Source organism: Myotis yumanensis, unplaced genomic scaffold (assembly GCF_028538775.1).
Source record: "Myotis yumanensis isolate MYYU_CA2020_CCGP unplaced genomic scaffold, mMyoYum1.0.hap1 SCAF_3, whole genome shotgun sequence".
NCBI classification, from domain to species: domain Eukaryota; kingdom Metazoa; phylum Chordata; class Mammalia; order Chiroptera; family Vespertilionidae; genus Myotis; species Myotis yumanensis.
In genome coordinates this window covers 154,458,932-154,480,958 of record NW_027223754.1, presented here as the reverse complement: position 1 = coordinate 154,480,958, position 22,027 = coordinate 154,458,932, and the positions used below count along the sequence as shown (strand labels likewise).

The following is a 22,027-nucleotide window of genomic DNA, read 5'->3' as shown; positions in this document are numbered from 1 at the left end:
CAGAACTTGGGTGGATTTATATCTAGCCTAGAAACCCAGTCCAGAAAGCTGTGAGGTCCCCTACCCATTTCATCCACCTTGCAGTAAGACTATGAAGGTGAAATTTGGGGACCTGACATCACATTATGATGAGGTTCTATTAATCCTACTGTGACATGATAAAGCAAAAGTTTCATCTGCTAAAAACAAAAATAGCTTAGAATCCAACATTTATTGAAATACTATACTTTCAGAAATTTTTAAAACTGATTGCTATAAAAACAAATTTACTTTAATGTTATAAACATATTGAAAAGAGCACATTGTGCATTTATAATATATTTTTTGCATGTATAATATTAATCTTCCCTGGGAGATGAGGAACCACTGTGCAGTAACTCAGGTTAGAGAACTCCTTTAGATTTTCCTTATGAGAAAGAGGAAATCACACATATTATCCACCTCATACCTCCATGAGAGATCAAGAAGCTCAAGTATGACACGTCCTTCTCAAAAGAGCTTTTAAGAAGCAAATATCATTTCCAAAGTCACAAAGCTACCCTACCAAAGCTAAAAACTGAAGAGCGAGACTTCTATTCCTCATACTTTGTTGGTAGCCTCCCCGTGATAATTTCGTTCAGTCTATGACTTGTACCTATTGGTTTAGGTCTCTTAAGTGTAAATCTACAGCCCAGATTTCTTTCCTAAGCTCTATTTCATAAGTGATGCTGCCTGAATTATATCTCTCCTTAAGTGTCTTATAAGGAGCTCACATTTAGAGAAAAAAGAGAACAAAAGACATTCTAGCGGCCCAACCTATTTTTTGCTAAATTCTCCTTTCCCCAAGACTTCTCTATCTACTTCTGAAACATACTTTCTTAGCTAATTATGATTCCATTTGTTTTAATTTATTTAATGTTTTGTGTTATACAAGTCATCATACTGCTTTTTACACTATACATAGTCACATTTTAATTGAGTCAATACCACACATCAGGCATGGTTCTGAGTCCTAGGGTTGCAGCAGTGAATAAGAGGGACATAGACCATGTCCTCAAATAGCTCATATTCCTCTGAAGAAAACAAATAATAATGCCTAAATTAATGATTCCATAGGACAATATTAGATTTGTAAGTGCTTTGAAGGAACTGCGGTATGTTTTTGAGAGTAATTAAGGACAGAGAAAATGTATATTTTAGCAAGAGTCTCAAGGAAGACCTCTCAAAAAGGAACCTGAATAATGACCCGAGTGAAGAGAAGGAAGCACCCATTATGAAGATCTAAGGAAGAGCATTCCAAAGAGAAAGAGCAGCAATGACAAGGTACCAAATGGGCAAAAGCATGGTATGTTCTCAGGACAGGAGGATGACCAGTGTGGCTGAACAACTGAGACGTCAAAGGAAAGGTGTCAGAAATGTGGGAAGATCATGTAGGGTCTGGTATGCCACAGTGAGGAGATGGGACTTGAATCTCATTGCAAGGGGAAGTCTTTGGGTAGAAATGGTATTGTCTCATTAACACTTTAGACATTTTCTCAGGCTGCTCTTTAGAGAAAGGACTGGGGGGGGGGGGGCGGGTGACAAGCAAGAGTGGAATGAGGGAAACCAATTATGAAGAGACTGCAGGAGTCTAATTGATAAAGGATGGAACTAAGACTATACTAACAGCAGCAGACTTGTGGGAAAGTAGCAGGTTAGGAGTATTTCAGTGCAGGGTTGGTTTGACTTGCTAATGGGTAGAATGTCAGCTGTGAGGGGAAAAGGAATTAAGGATTACTTCTAAATTTGTCCTGAGGTTGCTGGTGTTGGTAAATAGAGTCTTGGGGAAAGGAGAATTTGGCAAAAAATGGGTTGGGCTAGAATGTCTATAGTTCTCTTTTTTTCTCTGTTAAATGTGAGATCCTTATAAGATACTCAAGTAGAGATATAAATCAGGCAGCATAATTTATGAAATAGAGCTTAGAGAAGAAATATGGGCTCCAGATTCACACTCAACAGATCTGAACCAAATTACCATGGAAAGGCTACCAGCAAAGAATGGGAAAATGTCCAAAATATAGACTTGCAATGAAGGAAACAGAAAAAAAAAAAAAAGACTGATAAGGACCAACATATGGGGTGCGAGAAAAAAGAACCCAAAGTAAAGACATAGAAACCAAAGAATAAAATGTTTCAAGAAGAAGGGATTGATCAGCTATGTCAAATGCTACCGAAAGGTTCAATAAATTAAATGAAATAATTGTCCCTTAGAAAAGTAATATGATGTAATGGTTAAAACCAAAGTTGCTGGGTTTAAATCTAAGCTCCTCCCAGCATCCGTGTGATTTTGGGCAAATTACCAATATCTCTGAGTGGCAGTCTTTCATGTCTAGAACAGAGATGTTAATAGCATAAACTTCATATGGCTGGTTTGGGAATTAAATGATTTATCGTGTATCAAGTATTTAGAACACTTCCCGACTCATCATTGGCACTCTGTTAGTATTGTAAGCATTTCAACTTAATAAAATCATTTTAATGGCCTGATAAAGTCATGATTGAAGTATGTTTGGTACAGCATAAGATGTAAAACTGTACAATTATAAAAATTTCTTTCGTGGAGTTTTTCTGTGAAAGGAAGAAAGAAACAGATACCATAAAAGCATGCTTACTTGCTGGAATGATCTGGTAGAGAGATCAGTCAATATCGGAGAGAAAAATGGATAATTGAAAAAGAATGTTCTTGAGAAGGAAAAAGGAATTGAGATTCAGGGCACCAGAGAGGTTGGCATTAGATTGATGTGGAGACACAATCCATTTGACTGAAGCAGGTAAGTGTGAGTGAGTGGATCAGGTGGTGAGAAGATGAGGCAGTTTCTTATATGATTTTATCTAGTTTTTCTATGAAATATGAGAGTTGTTTCAGAATAAAAAAGAGTACTAGTATATGAAGTAAATATCTCAAAAACAGGAAAGCAAGTTTATCTATAAAGGGCAGGATTGGCTGACACACCCTGTGAAGTGCAGATGGCACAGTGGATGGAAGAAGAGGTGGAATACTGAGCAGAATTAAGATAAACATATCTGTGATATTGGATTGTTTGGTATGCTTGGAATTTTTATAGTGATATAGGAAAACAGAGATGTTAATCATGAGGCAATTAATCCTGCCACTCTTTGAATGGAAGCCAGGTTAGAGATAAGATATTACTAGGATTCTTCAGATAGTGAAGCTGCTAGGCAGAGTGCTGAGCAGAGACAGTTTCAGAAAGAGTTTGGTGGTGGCTAGGGCTCTCTGGTCTTCCCCAGACTATGGCAGCCAGGAGCACACAGTAGGTTGCACCAACCTCTCCCCTGAGAAAAAAAGGCATAATTTCAGCACCAAGGCCATTTTACCAACTTTCTTATAAGGAAGATTTTATCATACATTGAAAAAGACCCTTAATCTGATTTTTTTCTCCAAATGCCAATATCAAAAGTTTGACTTTGACAAGAAAAATAAGAGGATAAAAATCAGTGTGGTAGTCATTAGTGCTGTTTACAAAATATTTCTGGTTCTCTCCTTTCTGGGATGCGGCAATACTATATTTCTCCATCCAATTCAATTTAGATGCAGTGATGTGACTTGTTTAGGCCAATGAGATAAAAGTTAAATAATATGAGTCACTTATGAGAAGAGGGAAAGGATAGCAGTCTGTGTGGACAACTAATCTATGACAAAGGAGGCAAGACTATACAATGGGTTAAAGATAGTCTCTCCAATAAATGGTGTTAGGAAAACTGGACAGACACATGAAAAAATGAAACTATAGCATTTTTTATATTACATATAAAAATAAACCTAAAATGGAACTATAGCATTTTTTATATTACATACAAAAATAAACCTAAAATGGATTAAAAATTTAAGTGCAAGACCTTAAATTATAAACTCCTAGAAGAAAACATAGGCAGTAAATTCTTTGACATCACTCAGCAATATTTTTTGTACCTGTCTCTTCAGGCAAGGGAAACAAAAGAAAAGTAAACAAATGGGACTACACCACACAAAAGTTTTTGCACAGTGAAGGAAACCATCAACAAAATGAAAAGCCAGCTCACTAAATGGGAGAATATATTCACCAATGATACGTCAGATAAGAGCTTACTATCTAAAATATATAAGAAACTCATACAACTTAACACTAAATAAAACCCAAACAATCTGAATAAAAAAATGGGCAGAGGACCTAAATAGACATTTCTTCGAAGAAGACATATAGATGGCCAATAGACATGAAAATATGCTCAACATCACTAATCATCAAATAAATGCAAATCAAAACCACAATGACATTTCACCTCACACCCCTAAAGGGGCTATCATCAACAAACAACAAGTGTTGACAAGCATGTGGAGAAAAGGGAATCATGCACTGTGTGGTGGGTTTGTAAATTGATGCAGTCACTATACACCAATATGGAGGGTCCTCAAAAAATTAAAAATGTAACTATCATATGACCCAGCAATCCCAGTTCTAGATAGTTCTCTAACAAATCCAAAACACTAATTTTAAAATATATACATACCCCTATGTTTATTGCAGCATTGTTCACAATAGCCAAGATATTGGAAGCAACCCAAGTGTCCATCTGTAGACAATGGATAAAGAAAGTGTGGTACATTGTACAGTGGAATATGACTCAGTCATAAAAAGAATGAAATGTTACCTTGGCAACAACCTGGATGGACCTAGAGTTTATTGTGCTAAGTTAAAGTCGGGAAGATAAAAAAACAAATACCATATGATTTAACTTACATGTGGAATCTAAAAAAATAAATGAAGAATCATAACGAACAAACTCATAGTTACAGATATCAAATTGGTGATTGCCAGATGGGATGGGGGTAAAAGGTGTAGGGGTTAAGAAGTACAAATCGGTAGTTACAAAATAGTCACAGAAATATAGAGTCAGCATAGGGAATATACTTAATATTATAATAACTATGTATGGTGTCAGATGGGTACTAGACTTATTGGGGAATCGCTTCATAAGTGATGTAAATGCCTAATCACTGGGTTGCACACTGAAACTAATATAATATTGTATGTCAATTGTAATTGAAAAAGAAATTAAAAATAAAGAGTGAGTGTGTAATTCACCACATTTCTCCCTACCAGCCAGAGAAACCAATTGTGTTCTTGGTAGTAGAGATTTGATCAAGCTGAGTCCCCACCAAGATGCACCTATGCCTAAGAAATAAACCTTCAATAATTATAAGCCTCTAAAATTTGGAGGTTGTTTATTACTGCTCCAAAACTTAAGCCTCAGTAGCACTTTCTCCTGGGATGTTCAGTATATTTTCCTAAATGCATTAGTTGGAGGACAATTCAGGTAAGTATGGTATCTCAAAACCTGGATCATTTACCTTATTTAAGTCAATGCAGAATAAATATGAAAAGGAAAAACTTGTTTAGATATTTATGTGATTCAAAGGATTGTAATGAATTGTTCCACAGTTGGGTAATTACATGGGCTAAGTTCCGTATGCCAGCGCTCTGGTGAAGAAAGTGTGCTTCTTTTTTCTCTGAGGAGAACGGAAGTGAAATGCACACGTGGTTCAACGAAGAGGAGGATGAGGTAGGCGCTGCACTGGGAAGACAGAGCATGGGACTAAGTGCTAAGAGATTAATAATAAAGGCGGCAGCAAAGGCAGGCCTAACAGGCACGAGGCTTTTCTGCCCTAAACTTTCTTTTCTTTGCCTGTACATAAAATACTCAGGCATACAGGCTTTGTTTCCTGGCAAGAAATGTGATTTTGTGAAAAATCTCTCTCAGCCTTTGCTGTTCTTATTAGAACTGAAGTTGTAAAGTTTATTGTGGGAGAATGAGAGAGGGATAATTAATCTTTTTAAAAATAGGATGGATGGAGGGATAGATGGATAATCTTATACTGAAAGAGTTTGAAGGCTTAGGTAGAGAGAGTATTGACTGTTCAGTATTACTTTGTATATGCTGGTAGATATGCCTCAAAACAGGGAAATGAATCTTCTAGCAGAATTTAGTCCACCTAAGCATAGCATGTATATAAATATATGTAGTTTTCTCATTTATCTGATGTACTTCTTATAACTAAATTCTTGTGGACAAAGACTAATTTTTCATGTAAACTGCTCAGTATGTGGTATGTGTTTAATAGGTGGTAAACAAATAATTTAAGAAGGTAAAACTAATGCCTGTGGTTTTATTTTAAAAGGTTAATGAGACTGTAAGGAAGTCAAGCAGTTACTAGAATTCTCTACACAGATTCAGACAGAGCTCATGCCAAACTAACCTAATCAAATATTAAGGTTTTTCCAAATTAACAAAACAGGCTTCACAGACAATCAGTTAGCATCATAATAAAATGATGCGAGACCCCCTGGAGAAGATTTAAATGAAAAAAGAATAATTAAAAAAAAAAAAAAAAAACGACCTGATTTCAGAGGGATAGAAACATCAATGATGAGAATCATTGATTGGCTGCCTCCTCTATGTCCTGTGAAAGGCCACAGCCAGCGTGGTTTTCGGGTTCAAAGGCTTGGAGAAAGAGCTGATGCACAAATTGACACACAAGACAAGAAATAATAATTTTGAAATTATGGGGGGAAGCAGGGAAAAACTTAACTGTAGTACACAAGTTCCACTGAGTCTCCCTTCCCAGGTGCTTTTATTTACTAGAATACACAATTGCCTTTTAGGAATGCAAACAGACATATCAATGGTAATGTTTAGTAAACAGAAGATTATCAGGTTTTGGGGGAGTTTCTTTAGGCCATTGAGTCAGCAGTATGTAATAAAATGTAAATATTCACCCTGTGAATATCAAAGGAGTCCAGGTCAGCCTTCTGAAGGACTCCTCGCATTTATATTAATTACTATTGATCTTGGTTTCCAGCAATGCCCCCTACTGGGGACCGAGCCAGAAACCTGGGCATGTGCCCTGACTAGGAATCGAATTGTGACCTCTTGATTCATGGGTCGATTTTCAACCACTGAGCAACACCAGTTGGGCACAAATTTTTATTTTTTATGTAAGAATTCTGAAGTTAAAAACAAAAAGAAACACAACCCACCTGGTTGCTAGACTGCAATTTTTCCCTGCCTGGATGTGATGCATAAACACAAAGTTGCCTCCTCCAATTTTGTGAAGTGACACTAGAGACACATCAGTTTAATTCTTATAAAAACAGGAATACCAAGCCTTACCCAGCTCTAATTGTGCCTTCCAATCTTATTACTTTACATATTATTTCAACAATAGGATCATTAGCCGTATAATGGCCCAGAAACATGGCCTTAAGAGACTACCACTTAAATCATATCTTAAGATTCCTAAATGTTTTGCAAAGGTATATTCTGGCATGAAGTCCTATCAGACATTTTTTCCAAATGTTTTTTTTACGCATTGAAAGGCACATCTCCATAAGGGGGCAAAATGAATTAAATAGCATTTTATTTGTAAGCATGCAGAGATTTTTAAGCATTATATACATACATAATTATATGTGTACATTTATATTTACATATGTGTTAATATGTTCACATTTTATTCATCAGCTGTGAAACAACTATAAATACATAGCTATGAAAAATGAGTTCACAGCAGAATAATAGTTATGTAAATCATTCACCTTGGGTAGAGGTTGCTGGCCTTAGGGTTAATAAGAGCACAAAGCTTTGCATATCGCATTCTATATGTAAGAATAATTCATTCACGCTGGAAACAATTTATAGAATAATGGTAATTGCTAACATTTACTGAATTTTAACTGTATGCCAAGTGTTATTCTATTTTATCATCACAGCAACCATTAAAGGGGAAGCTTAATTATCCCCAATTTACGGTTGCAGAAACAGAACCGCAGAAATGTTAAGTAGCTTGCCCAAGGTAATGTAACTAGTAAGGGACAAAACCAGAGAGAAGAGTCCAACCAGTTTGCTTTCAGAATCCATGACCTTGACCACTGTTCTCTGGTGGCTTTTCTATAGAGCTGCACATGTGCTACAGGGGAGAGATCCAGGTGCTGGGGAGAAATGCAGGGAAGGTATTCCTGTCCCACATGCAATGCTTGGTACCCTTGAAAGGGCATGAGCTCTGGAGCTGAAATACCTCAGTCCCCACCTATTTTCACCTACACTTGACTGAGCAAAGCCTCGAACAAGCCCATTCACCTTCAAGGAACTTGTTTGTTCATGTCTAAAATGGCCCCATGAGTCCTTATGAAGACTAAATCAGACCATGTACTTGATGAAACTACTTTTTGACTGTTCAGCAACTGAAATGTTAATTATCTTGATTTTTACTTTTTAAGTAATCAATAAATATCAAAACAATGCAGCATATATACACTACAAAGACAGCTGTGAGGGAAAGTTACCTACATTTTACAAAAGTTCTGATTTCATATTACAAAAAAGTCTATATATACTTGTGTTGACATAAGATACATGTAAAAAAAAAAAAGCTGAATCTGACACCGAAGCTACAGAGAGAGTAAATTTAGCATTACATTGTGAATTTGTACCTATCTGGTTTCCTCTCCATTGAATTTCACTTATTTGTATTCTGATTTGTCTCATTGATTCTGAAATTTTGTTTGTCTCCATACACTCCTATTTAATAGTTTTACCCATCTTGAATAGCTCTCCAGAGAGTCTGCATTATACCTTCTACACAGAAATAAAATATTACCTACTCGCACCAAAATAAGCATCTAAAATGCAGGCGGGTTAGTGGATTGAAGTTGCTGTAAATCATTTTGAATGGAAAAATATGCTGAAACAGAAATTTTTGAGACAGCTAATTTCTCACTTTAATTCATTAGAAGGAGAAAACAAGGCACATTTTTAGACTTCCTGGTGAAGCAATCTAATTAAAAGAAATGATCACTTAAATAGCTCAATGAAATTTCAAAAATTTGCATAATTTATGAAGTCAGGATGATTGGGCAGGAAATAGCCAAGTGCCAGTGACATTTTTGCAAAGCCTGTTTTCTGAAATGTCTCCAATTTTACATGGAAAAAATAAAATTATTGGGGAAAGACAGATTGGCACTAAAGAATCACCCTAATTAACAGTACAGTCTCTCTTAACAAAAGCAAACTCTCAACCAGACGATGTCCTCAGTGTATTTTAAGAGAAAGGTGGGACAGAAGATTCGCTCTTTGGAGATTTTTGGATTCATTTGCCCTCAGTTTAAACATGAACATCTTGTACCTCCTTCGTTTTTAAATGAGAACTGATACTGAGGAAAGCAACAGTGGTATCTTTATAAACTGCCCAGAAACTTTTGCTCGGGAGGCCTGATCTGAAAAAGAGGAGCTAGACCAATCAAATCCATCCCTCTGGAAATTTGGACTAGAAGTCAGAATAGCCACATGGAAATGGGCATTTGAGCCCAAGGTCATCTGGCTCAGGTGGCAGATGACCTATGGAGAATGTTGTGCACCTCATGGTGATGAGAGATGCAGTCTCTGAGGAAGCAAATAGGAGAGGAGCAGAGAGAGGTAACAGGTAAGACAGTAGGTAGTTCCTTCAGCTGCCTTGGCATCTGCCCTTTGCGAGGTCTTCCTGAAATTCTCCCTACAATAGTTTTTAATGAGCCCTTTTTTCCCCTCAGATAACCCAGTGATGTCTCTGTTCTGTGACCCACAAAAACATGCTGCCTAGGACATTTAAGTTTTTGTAATTAAAGTTATAATGAACAAAAGCTAATTATTAGCAGAGGGATTCTTTACCCTGACTTTTAAGAGCAAGGGACAAGTTTCCACCTTCAAAGTACCCAGGAAATTCACAAACCAGCAGCCATACTTTCTCCTTTAACCTCTTAGTGGAAATTGACATTTCAAATGATGATCCAAAGGCCATCTCAAATTACTATGAATGTTTCTAATGTCAAAGGCTAAAAGCAGATGTCCTGCTTAATCCCACATTACACATGCACACAAAATGTGAAGAATCAGAATATCCCTACTTCCCATATACTGTAGGAGTCACAGTGTGCTTTAATGATTAATAAATTTCTTTTAAGTGATTCTAGGAAGGAGGGCAGTGCACCCCAAGTGCTTATTGAGGAAAATGACAGTGAGTAGAAAGAGCATTTAGAAGAAAGACAGGATATTTGAGCCTAGTACATAGTTCTTTGTCCCTAAAGAGTGTAATCTTGAGTAAGTCATTTGGATCTCTGGGACTTTTTCCTCATTTGCAAAATAAGATATCAGTCTATTTATGAAGTGAATTTAAAGATTCCGTCTCCTTTTAAAACTCTATGAGTTTATGAAATGATTAAGTTTCATTAAATGGGTACTATAAAGTACACCCATCAGAAAATGAAAGTCAAAGTAAAACAGATTTATTTAATCACTTAAGACTTACATAAATTAACTTCATTAAGTCACTGCACCAAATGAAAAACTGCAAATGGAGTTTATAAATTTTACATTGTGGATAGATTTCTTATATGTATGAAGTCATGAATCTTAACTACACAGTATAACATTCACTGTAAAGTCAATCTACATCTTCATAATCCTCATATTCTTTTATGTACAAAACAGTTTAATTACTGTTGATTCCATGAGACAAATCAAGTACCAAAGGTATCCTAGCACAGTGGCTTGGGTGAGGATTCTGAAGCCAAGATAGTTTAGGTTCAAGCCCCAGCTTTACAAGAGACTGCCTACCTATTCATTAAGCTTCCTTTTTCTTTCCTCCTGGGCATACAACTAGACTATGGGCAGAAGTACATTATACTTCCTTAAAAACCTACTCCAGCACCCACTGTCTCCTCCCCTTTCAGTTAGATGTCAGTGCCAAAAGTGGCCTTGAAGAGCCCCAATCATACTGTGTAGAGGAGAGATCCATCCCCTGACATTAATTGGCTTCATATATACCAGAAGTAAACAGGCTATGTTAGGTCAATGAGATTTAGAAGTATATCTGTTATAACAGCAAGTATTAAGTAATATACAATAATATTCCTATTAATGGACCTAGGAAGGAGTCAGGTACAGTCCAAGTACTTCTCAAGGAAATTACACAGTACTCTGGTCTGAGTGTTTGTGTCTCCCCATTATTCATGATGGAAAACAAGTGCCCAAGGTGATGGTATTAAAGGTAGGATCTTGGGGAGGTAATTGGGTTAGCGTCCTTATAAAAGAGGCCCCCAAGGATAGGCTCATCCCTTCTGCAGTGTGAGGACACAACATGAAGTCTGAAGCCCAGAAAGGGACCCTCACTTATACCAAGCTGGCATCCTGACCTTTAACCTCAGGTCTCCAGAACTATGACAAATAAACTTCCTTTGTTAAGAGGCCACCCAGTCTTTGGTATTTTGTGATGGCAGCTTGAATAGACTAAGACATTCAAAGAGCAAAAAAGATGTAATTTGAAAAAAAAATATTTTGCCTCTCTTATGCTTCAGTTTCACATCAGTAAACTAGGAATTATAATACCTATCAGAAAGGGATGAAAGGATCAATTGATTCAGCATTCATAATGATGCTTATCCTATCTAATAAAAGAGAAACATGGTAATTGGCGTACGACCACTACCCTTCCCATTGGCTAATCAGGGCGATATGCAAATTAATGGCCAGCCAAGATGGCGGCTAATTTGCATACTGCAGGCAGGGAGGGCCAGCTGGAGCTGTCATCCGGCCCGTGTGGCGCCTAAGCCCCAACGCCAGCCAGGACCCCTGTGGGCGACCTGGGTGGGCGGGGCCTCCAGCTGCAGTGTTTGGACCCAGGCCCCCAGCCTGCCCTGGGCTCCGCTCAAGGAGGGGCTGGGGACCAGGGGCTTACTAAACTTTCCTGGAGCTGCTCCCCACACCCCAGCCCCTGCCCCAGAACCACACTGCCCGCAGCAAGGCTCCTGGCAGCTTCCTGACAGGTGGGCGGCAGGAGAGCTGAGTAGAGCAGGGCTGCAGGGAGCCAGGGAAGGGCTGGGCCACGGGAGCCAAGCTCCCGGGGGTCTGAGGAGAGAGCTTGAAGGTAGAGGAACCTTTGGCAAAGCCCCTGCCAGGAGCCGCGGCCTTGGGGTCTGCAGGCCCGCGGACAGGCCTCCGCCTGATGGGCAATCCTGGGCAAGCGCCATGGCTTCGGGGAAGCGGCTGGCCAGGAGGCGGGCGGCCCAAGGGGCGCAGAGCGGCACCAAGGTGGGGTGCACTGGAGGGGGCTCAGGCCTGGGCAGGGTGCTGGAGGACGGGGATCTGCCTCTCCTGCAGAGAGTGAGGTTCTGTATTGGCCCCAATAGGCAGGAAACAAGAGGCGATGACTGCAGGCGTGGAAGAACGCCCTGGCGGAGGGGCGCAGACTCGCAGCCCTGAGGCGGGGGTGGAGGGGCGGCACCACCTCAGGGGAGGAGCGCCCCACTGCTGGTTACCCCACTGCGGTGGTTTGGTGAAGCTCCCGGCACTGACCGGGCCTTGCCACGGCCTGTACACCTGAGAGGCCAGGACTCCTGCTCCCGCCTTGGCCCAAAAACAAGCCTGCACCCGCCCCGCCCCAGTTCTCGCCCACCCCATAGGGGTGCACACCTGCACAGTGAGTGCAAGCCTACCACCTGCTCCCCAGAAGGGGGGCAGTAAAGAATGGGGGTGGGGCGGGGGAGAGGAAAGTGTGGAGCATCCATGATGAAGAGGTGCTTGAGAATGAGGCTTGGAAGCCTCACGGGGAGGTTTGTTCTGTTTGCCCTGGCTGTCCCTTAGGAAAGGCGGAGAGCCGGCTGTGAGGGCTCCCTGCGCGAGGAGTCCAGTTCCATAGCCAACTGGAATTGGCCTCAGTTTCCTGGTCTGTAAAATGTGTAAAGCGTGTCGCAGTGCCTTCACTGAGCTTTGAGGGCCAATTGAAATCCTATATAAAGAAAATGAGGGAAGACATGAGAAAGAAAAGGAAGGGTGGGCAACACAAAAGAAAGGTTGGAAGGAACCTGTAAACCTGTTGTCACTTAAATAGGGAATAGAGTCAACAGTGTTGTAATGATGGTATGAAGCCAGGTGGGTACTGGAAATATCAGGGAACACTTTGTAAAGTATATGGTTGTCTAACCACTATTCTGTAACTAATAAACCTGAAACTAATACAAAATAATATTGAATGTAAAGAAATGAAAATAGGAGTGAAACTTTTCTAAATTTCAAAGTTTAAATAAAGGCTGTAAAGGAAGGAAGGGGGAGAATAAAAATAGTGTTTTTCATTTTACCACTTTATTGTCTTTTCAGTATATGATAAGACAGTTGTCTTTATATGGTGCTTTTATGCTTTTCTAAGTCATTATCTCATTTGATGTTCAGGGCAATTTAAAGACAAGATAATTATTCCCTTCACTATTCAAAGAAAGGAAATCTTGCTGCCTGGCCCCAATGATTCAATCGTCAATCCCTTATTGTAAAGCAGGGTTAGTGAAATTTTCTGTGAAGAGTCATATCTATACTAATAAAAGCCTTTGGGGTGATCGGGCCAGCAGGGGAGGACAGTTGGGGATGATTAGGCCGGCAGGGGAGTAGTTAGGCGTCAATCAGGCTGGCAGGGGAGCTGTTAGGGGGCGATCAGGCTGGCAGGCTGAAGCAGTTAGGGGCAATCAGGCAGGCACGCAGGTGAGTGGTTAGGAGACAGCAGTCCAGGATTGTGAAAGGGATGTCCAACTGCTGGGTTAGGCCCGATCCCGGCAGTCGGACATCCTGGGATCAGGCCTAAACCAGCCGTCGACATCCCCAAGAGGGTCCGAGATTGGAGAGGGTGCAGGCTGGGCTGAGGGACACCCTCCTCCCGTGCACGAATTTCATGCACCGGGCCACTAGTATTTGATAAACAGAGTAAAATGTTAGCCATACCTATTATTATGGAGTCTAAGAAAACCTTACTTAGACCCTTGAATCCATTTATATAATGCAGACATCTAAGAGTGAATCATTGACTTTTAGAGACTTTAAAAATAATAAAGTCATATTTTGCCATTTTTAAAAAATAAAATGGTTAGAAAACATCTAGACTACTAACTAGTTCAAAATCACAGCCTTAAGAGTGAGGAGATCCATAATTAGAATTCAGCTCTCTAAATTCCCAGTTCAATGTCAATTCCATTACCTATCCCACATATTTTTGCTCACCAAATTCCTCTCATTTTCCTTCCTCTTCACTTCACTTCCCTCCCTCATCTGCAACTTTACCTCAATGACTTAACTTGGGCATCCTTAACATCTTTTCAGAGCATAACCATAAGGGATCTCTGATGGGTCTCCCTCCTTGTTAGCTTATTCTCTTACACACATATAAACACTCACATTCTACCATGGTAGATCTTTCTAAAATTAAGCCCAGGGTATAAACCAGCGGTTCTCAACCTGTGGGTCGCGACCCCTTTGGGGGTCGAATGACCCTTTCACAGGGGTCGCCTAAGACCATCGGAAAACACATATATAATTACATATTGTTTTGTGATTAATCACTATGCTTTAATGATGTTCAATTTGTAACAATGAAAATACATCCTGCATATCAGATATTTATATTATGATTCATAACAGTAGCAAAATTACAGTTATGAAGTAGCAACGAAAATAATTTTATGGTTGGGGGTCACCCCAACATGAGGAACTGTATTAAAGGGTCACGGCATTAGGAAGGTTGAGAACCACTAGTATAAACCATTCTTGGCTCATAATTATTCATAGAATAAATTTAAATTCTTGGGTATGGCCCAAGCATCCTTCCATCAGCCCATTTCTGATATTACAGCCTGCCTTTCCTGTGTGCTTGGTTGTACCCTACACTTGAGTCATAGAAACGATTTTTAGAAACTTACATCTTTGCTCAGGCCACCTCTCCCTCTTTCCTGAGTCCTTGCCCCACTTCTTAGCCCCCAGGAAACACCTATCCCATCTTTCAATTTGAAAACATCGCAACACCTACTCTATGAAGCTGCTAATCAAATCCTCAGGTAGACTGGACCAGCCTGCTCTCCTCTGATTAATATTTTCTTAGTTTTTTCTGCAACACCTATAAGTTTTCTATATTTACTCTTTATTTCCATCTATTAAATTGTAAGGCTCAAATTCATGATTATTCATCTCTGATTCCCCAGCTTGAAGCACAGTTTGAGAACCACAATAGAAAAAAATCAGTATGTTTGATGATAAAAGAATAAATAAATGGTTTACTACAAGAGTTCTCAAAAAAAAAAACAACACACACACACACACACACAAGAAAAAAAGAGTAATAATTTTTCAAGTCCAGGCTTAGATTAATATACTCAGTGAGCCCTGGATTGGGAAATCAGAAGCCCTAGGTTCTATTTCTAGTACTATCACAAAGGGACTATTTAAACTTTAGTAAGTCGGTTAATCTCCCTAAGTCACAAGTCATCATCTCTAAAATAAAGTTACTATATACAATATGGGAACATTTAATATAATATAGTAAAGAAAACAATTGTAATATCAGCTAAAAGAATTTCAACCAGTAGTATTTGTCCAATGAAGTGCAAGTCTGATAGAATCAATGAAAGCCTATCCATCACAAAAGCAGTGTGACATTGTATCCCCACCCCAGGAGATCTTGATTTTGGTTCCAAAATGGTCAGGAAAATTATTTGGAAAATTATTTTATTTACTTGGACTTTAGTTTCTTCAACTACAACATTAGAAGGGTCTCTAAGTTTCTCTTCTGCTCCAAAAACGTATTACATGGTTGCTATGCAGAAGTCTAGATAAATAGAGGCACTAGAGTCATCTACCTTTGGGAAATAATTATCCCCTGTGAAAATGATGAGCTTCTATTTCCCATATCTAATTTTGCATATTCATAATTTCATACTTTTCTGTATACTAAGAAGTTTTCTACAGCTGATATATTCTTTGAAGCTAGCAAGACATCTATAAATAGAATAAATCAGTATTATTCAAGAATGAATGAAATAACTGCCTTTCAACAAAATTTTTCAAACACATGGCAAGTTTGCTTCATACCCCATGATTGACATCAAAAGCAAATTTAGGTTATCTTTCCTCTACTTCAGCAATTTCAGAATGGAATATCCAGGTTCTGAGTGTCACACTAGATCAAAAGCATATAAATCTGAAGTCAAATTACTACCGAAGACTGAAGACTAAAGGAAGCTTTTTTTTTAGTTTTTAGAAGAAAGATGCTAGTAGCTCTTTGAGAAATATATATATATATTCTGCACTGCCTATTCACAGGGTAAGGATTTTATACTGTCATGTCAATTAAGATATTTTGTTGTTGACAGCTTCTGAAAATGTCCTCTTTAAAAATAACTTGATAATTCATTCATGAAGTGAAAATGAAATGAAAATAGAAAAGTAGCAAAGTGTAGCGGAAAGATCATTGGCTCCCAGCCCTTTGGGAAATCTGTCCTCCTTTGCACTCCACTGTTAACTAACCATGAGATCTCTTCATTCATACTAGTATATCTATCTATCATTGAGTAATTACCAGGTAAGGAACAAAAATTCTGCCACACGGAAGCTGCTTTTTGGGACATTGATTTTAAGTTGTTTATTAAGAAACAAAAAACTAAGAAAGCTTTGACCCTCCACCCTTCTCTGACCAAAAGATTCAGACAGAAAAACCTGCTTCAGGAAGGAGATCTTAGGATGTTGCTTAGCCTAATTTGAATAAGTATGACAAGTAAGAGGGCTTCAGGCAGAAAGATGCCTGCTAACTAGATTTCCCCCGCATTCCATTGTTTCTGAGTCGCCTAGAACTTGCCTGCCATGTGTGTTCTGCTCTTCCTCAACTGCCTGTATAACATTTTCTCCAAAAAATGTCATATACCCCATGTTGCCTCATTGTCTTTGGAATTTTCATGGAATGATCTTGTCTATGTGAATTCCCCATGTGCATGTATTAAACTTTGATTTTTCTCCTGTAAATCTTCTCTCTGTTGATTTGGAAATTAGCTAAGCCAGAAGAACTTAGAAGGTGGGAGGAAAAGTGTTAATATATTTTAGCCCCCCCACATAGGCATTGTGCTATCTCCTGAGAAAATAAAGCCAAGGGGATGACCATCCCTGCTTTCGAGGAGCTTATAAGGCAGTAGAGGAAGGGAGCCACGTACACAGAAAGAAAAAGTGATATAGGAGCCATGATGGAAATAGCCACCGAGTATGCTAAGACTTAAAAAACAAAACAAAACAAAAAGTCATTTTCACTCAGGGGCAGTACAAGAAGAAGATCAGGAAAGAATTCAAAAAGAGCATGATCCATAATCTGAATTTTGCAAAATGCCTGAAGGCTGGCCAAGTCACCTTAGCAGCTTTGGCCTTACTTAGCTTTATTATCTGTCTAGGTCACTGGTTGGCAAACTGCGGCTCGTGAGCCACATGTGGCTCTTTGGCCCCTTGAGTGTGGCCACGAAGTTTCAATCGCACTGTACATGCTCACCCACGTGGTATTTTGTGGAAGAGCCACACTCAAGGGGCCACAGTTTGCCGACCACTGGTCTAGGTCAGTGGTCGGCAAACTCATTAGTCAACAGAGCCAAATATCAACAGTACGATTGAAATTTCTATTGAGAGCCAAATTTTTTAAACTTAAACTATATAGGTAGGTACATTGTTATTAACCTACCTATATAGTTTAAGTACTGTTGATATTTGGCACCTCCCCCGCGCTGTGTATCCCGAGGCCCGCCTGCGCCTCTGTGTCTCCTGTCCCTGACCGACTGACACCCCCCACTTCTTCTAAGGCCACTTCTTCAAAATCGACTCGCCCAGGCCGAAAACCAATTTCTGCGCATGGGCCATGAAGTTTCAATCGTGCGCGCCCACACGTGGTATTTTGTGGAAGAGCCACACTCAAGGGGCCAAAGAGCCGCATGTGGCTCGTGAGCCGCGGTTTGCCGACCACTGGTCTAGGTGATCTCTGAACTCCCCTCTGGCTCTAAATTTTCATCTTTAATAACAATATGGAAAGGTATATGCTTCTGTTTTGTTTACATATGTATATATTTAACCATAGTATGCACATTATCCTAAATCCTCTATTAAATATTTCTAAAACAAAGCTTTCTAAAGTACTTATTTTGCTTCTTTAAACAGTATCTCCTAAAAATCATTTAACTTTTAGCCATTAACCTTGGGCATGATGATAAGCACCCAGTCCTGGCGTATGTTGGCAGTGTAGCTTTATGCAGTTGTACAGAAAAATCATGACATAGGGTGACATGTAGTGGTAAGCGGATCCTGAACAAATTACATCCCAGGAATTTACTTTCTTATAAAAGTCCCTGGTGTTACTTTGTTCTCTTGGTAATTTGCCTTTTTCTATTGAAAGTGAAGTGAGCATGCACACTACCATGCCCTCCTGGGCAGCATAAAATGGACAAAATCCAGCAAATCTAATGAATGAATCAAAGGCTAACGCAGCCTCTGGTGGGAGGCAGCAGAGGGACTGGTGGTTACAACAAAACAAACAGAAGCTGGCTTTTACTCTGCTGTTACTAGCTGTATGACGTTGAGCAAGTTACTTACATCTCAGCTTCAGTTTCCTCATCTGTGAAACAAGAATGATAAACCGCCCAGCTAGTGTGGGTCAGTGGTTGAGTGTCGACCCATGAACCAAGAGGTCACTGTGGATTACTGGTCAGGGGCACATGCCCAGGCTGGGCTCAACCCCCAGTAAGGGGCATGCAGAAGGCAGCGAGTCCATGATGGTTCTCATTGATGTTTCTATCTCTCTCTCCCTCTCCCTTTCTCTCTCTCTAAAATCAATAAAAACAAATTTTTTAAAGAAGAACAATAATCCTATTTTATTTTATTGTTGGGAAGATTAAGAGAAAGCTGGTAAAGCTCTCAGCACTATATCCAGCATGTAGATCAGTGGTTCCCAAACTAATTTGGCCTACCGCCCCCTTTCCAGAAAAAATATTACTCAGTGCGCCCTGAAAATTAATTTTTTAAAAATTTTAATAGCAATTAAACAGAAAGATATATGTATTAATGTTTCTACCTTTTGTAAAATATAGTAAAGAAAGGTGTAAATTAGAAACATTGAAGTTTGAAATTATGAAACTATTTATTGAACTCAGAATAGAAAGGTAATACAAAAAAAGTTAAAACAAATGCACCTGGGGCCATCACCGCCCCCCTGGATCGCTGCAGCGCCCACCAGGGGGCGGTAGCGCCCACTTTGGGAATCACTGATGTAGATCGTGCTCAGTGATTATTGGCATTGTTATTTTCATCATTCTTACAAATCCAGGGACTCTTATTATCTTTATTAAACATTCTGCAAGATGCTAAGCATGACAGATGGCAATGGTTTTCAATGAAAGTAACATATGGATCTAGTCCTCAGCAAGTTACCTTCTATTCTAGGAGTCAGTAGGTAACAAAGTTGCATCATAGGTGAGAACACAAACTCTAGAGCCAGTCTACTTGGATTCCAATTCCAGCCCTACCTCTTACTTGTTGCCTAACCTTTTGACAAGTTCCTTAAGTAGACTCCATCTTAGTTTCCTCAATAGTATCTGCCTCATAGCATTGTTGTAAGGATTTAATTAATATATATAAAGCACTTGCAACAGTATCTGGTCACAACAAAGATTCTGTAAATGTTTGCTAGTGATAGAAATAACACTTTCTGTAGCACCGAAGGAGATGTAGGAGGTAGTGTCATCAAGGTGGGCTTAGTGGTGACCTCTTACCTCGGAGGGAAAAGCATTCTCAGAAGGCCCTCCTGAGGGAAAGGACAACTGAGAACTCATTCTCCAAGGTGACAGACTCAGATGAGAAAGCTGACCTGTTCTGCATGACCTTGTTCATATCATTTCACTCCAAAGTCTCAGATGGCTCGGTCATAAAATGGGACAGCAGTATCCACCTAAAACTGTGGTGAGGACGAACTGGGATCCCAAATGTAAAGGGGCTGATTATCTCTGTACTCTAAATGATTTTTTAAAGGCTCGACCTAAGGGTTAACTGAATTTGAGCCCTCGCCTTGACCACTGCCCTGTACTGTCTCTTTAGCCTAAGGGGCGGGAAAGCTATTCAAAAATAACCTGTTACTCTATTCTGCCACCAAACTTGGACTCCTGAACCTTTGTACCTCATTATATCCACCCCCTAGTGCTGAACCGGTTTCTCCCCTCGCACTCTTGGTGAGAGTCCCAAAGACTCCACGTGAACATGTACTGACAGACACTTGCCACCATTCTTGACTTTGCCTTTCATATACAACCCTGTGCCTCCCTGTCACTCTAGCTCTCATTCTTATTCCCTCTCATGCGTCACTTCAGTCATTCAGTCGTTTAACACGTATTAAACACGTAAGACATATAAACATAGAAAAAGCAAAGTTCCTGCCTTCCTGGAGAAGATAAACATGGAATAAACTATGACATAGCTGGAAGGCAATATAGGGGACTGACTCAGAATACAGGACATGGAATTAAATCAGCTCCAGCCCCCATACTTATTAGCTGTGTCTTAAATGAATCATGTAATTGCTCTAAGCATCTATTTCTGCTGTTGGGAAATGTGAATACCACTGTTCACTTGGAACTAGAAGAATAACCCCCCTCTTTCACCACCCACCCCTTATCTGCCTCTGGGAGTTTACTCTCTAGAGTCTAGACCAAAATAAATAAATAAATAAATAAATAAATAAATAAATAAATAATTTTACCAGTGACCCCCTGCTTATAGGGACTGATGGGATAGCTTACTTTAAAATGTGATCTGTTAGCCGAAACCGGTTTGGCTCAGTGGATAGAGCGTCGGCCTGCGGACTGAAAGGTCCCAGGTTCGATTCCGGTCAAGGGCATGTACCTGGGTTGCGGGCACATCCCCAGTGGAAGATGTGCAGGAGGCAGCTGATCGATGTTTCTCTCTCATCGATGTTTCTAACTCTCTATCTTTCTCCCTTCCTCTCTGTAAAAAATCATTAAAATATATTTAAAAAAATAAATAAATAAAAATAAAAAAATAAAATAAAATGTGATCTGTTAAAGGGGGAGTTGCAGGGGTGAACGTTACGTTTCCAAAGCTTCGGCTGATCTTTCTATAAATAAAAGGTCAACGCCACATCTCTGTTTTCTGAAAACACAGCAATGAGCCCCACTGGAGAATGAACCAGACTTAACATCACAGCATAAAGCTCTGTGCCCTGTGTTCACTGTGGGCTGGAACCGTTGCTCATTATGTTGTACTTAAGGTAACATTTTTCTTTTCTTTTTTTAAAATATATTTTATTGATTTTTTACAGAGAGGAAGGGAGAGGAATAGAGAGCTAGAAACATAGATGAGAGAGAAACATCGATCAGCTGCCTCCTGCACACTTCCTACTGGGTATGTGCCCGCAACCAAGGTATATGCTCTTGACCGGAATCGAACCTGGGACCCTTGAGTCCACAGGCCGATGCTCTATCCACTGAGCCAAACCGGTTAGGGCTAACATTTTTCTTCTTAAATTATGCTTTAAAAGGTAGTCAGTGTGAGAACTACATTTTTTCTTGGAGTGTGTGTTGGCGGGGGTGGGGAGAGAGAGTATAGGAATGACAGGGTTTAATCCAATAATTACATATCTGAAAGCTAAATAGAATAAGGAGGTATATCTTCACTACACACTGGTAGAGGACCCTCAGAAAGCTCATGTCCATATAATTTATTATGCAGGTCAGGACCTGTTTGAGAGTAAAAGGGTTCGCAATAATGGGTGTTAACTGGGTGGATGCAAAGTGGGACATATCATTACACCAGTGCTCAGCCTGAGCTGTTCTGCTGAAGCCTGCTCTTACCATGGTCTTATTCTAGCCTCACTACCCAGGCTTTTGAAAATGTGCTGCTATGAATTATTATGAACTAACCTGGTGGGGAGAAAGGGAAACTAAAATCCTAGAGGAGACTAACATCAATGGGTAGGGAACAGATTTTCCTACGTGGCGATACAGATTTCACTCTGAAAGACCAGTGGCCTTCTCTTTCTTTGAAAAGCCTACATAGTATATGGTGGGCTAGCGGCCGGACCAGGGACAGTGTAGGTCAGTGATGGCGAACCTTTTGAGCTCGGCATGTCAGCGCT

General features: G+C 39.8%; 1 protein-coding gene across 11 annotated transcripts in view; it reads right to left on the bottom strand.

Moving 5' to 3' along the window:
* The window catches only part of TAFA2 (TAFA chemokine like family member 2), a 466,038-nt gene that overhangs the window by 47,174 nt on the left and 396,837 nt on the right, over nt 1-22,027 (bottom strand). Inside the window, exons 2-3 of one of the 11 annotated variants that reach the window (XM_070409835.1) lie at nt 6,416-6,532; nt 4,528-4,590 (exon numbers count right to left, since the gene is read on the bottom strand). The exons of 9 other annotated variants lie outside the window; for them this stretch is intronic. In XM_070409835.1, coding sequence (XP_070265936.1) covers nt 4,528-4,590; nt 6,416-6,455 — 103 coding nt within the window. In that variant the 5' untranslated portion in view covers nt 6,456-6,532. The remainder of the gene's footprint in view (nt 1-4,527; nt 4,591-6,415; nt 6,533-22,027) is intronic. One more of the 11 variants, XM_070409836.1, reaches the window with a different exon arrangement.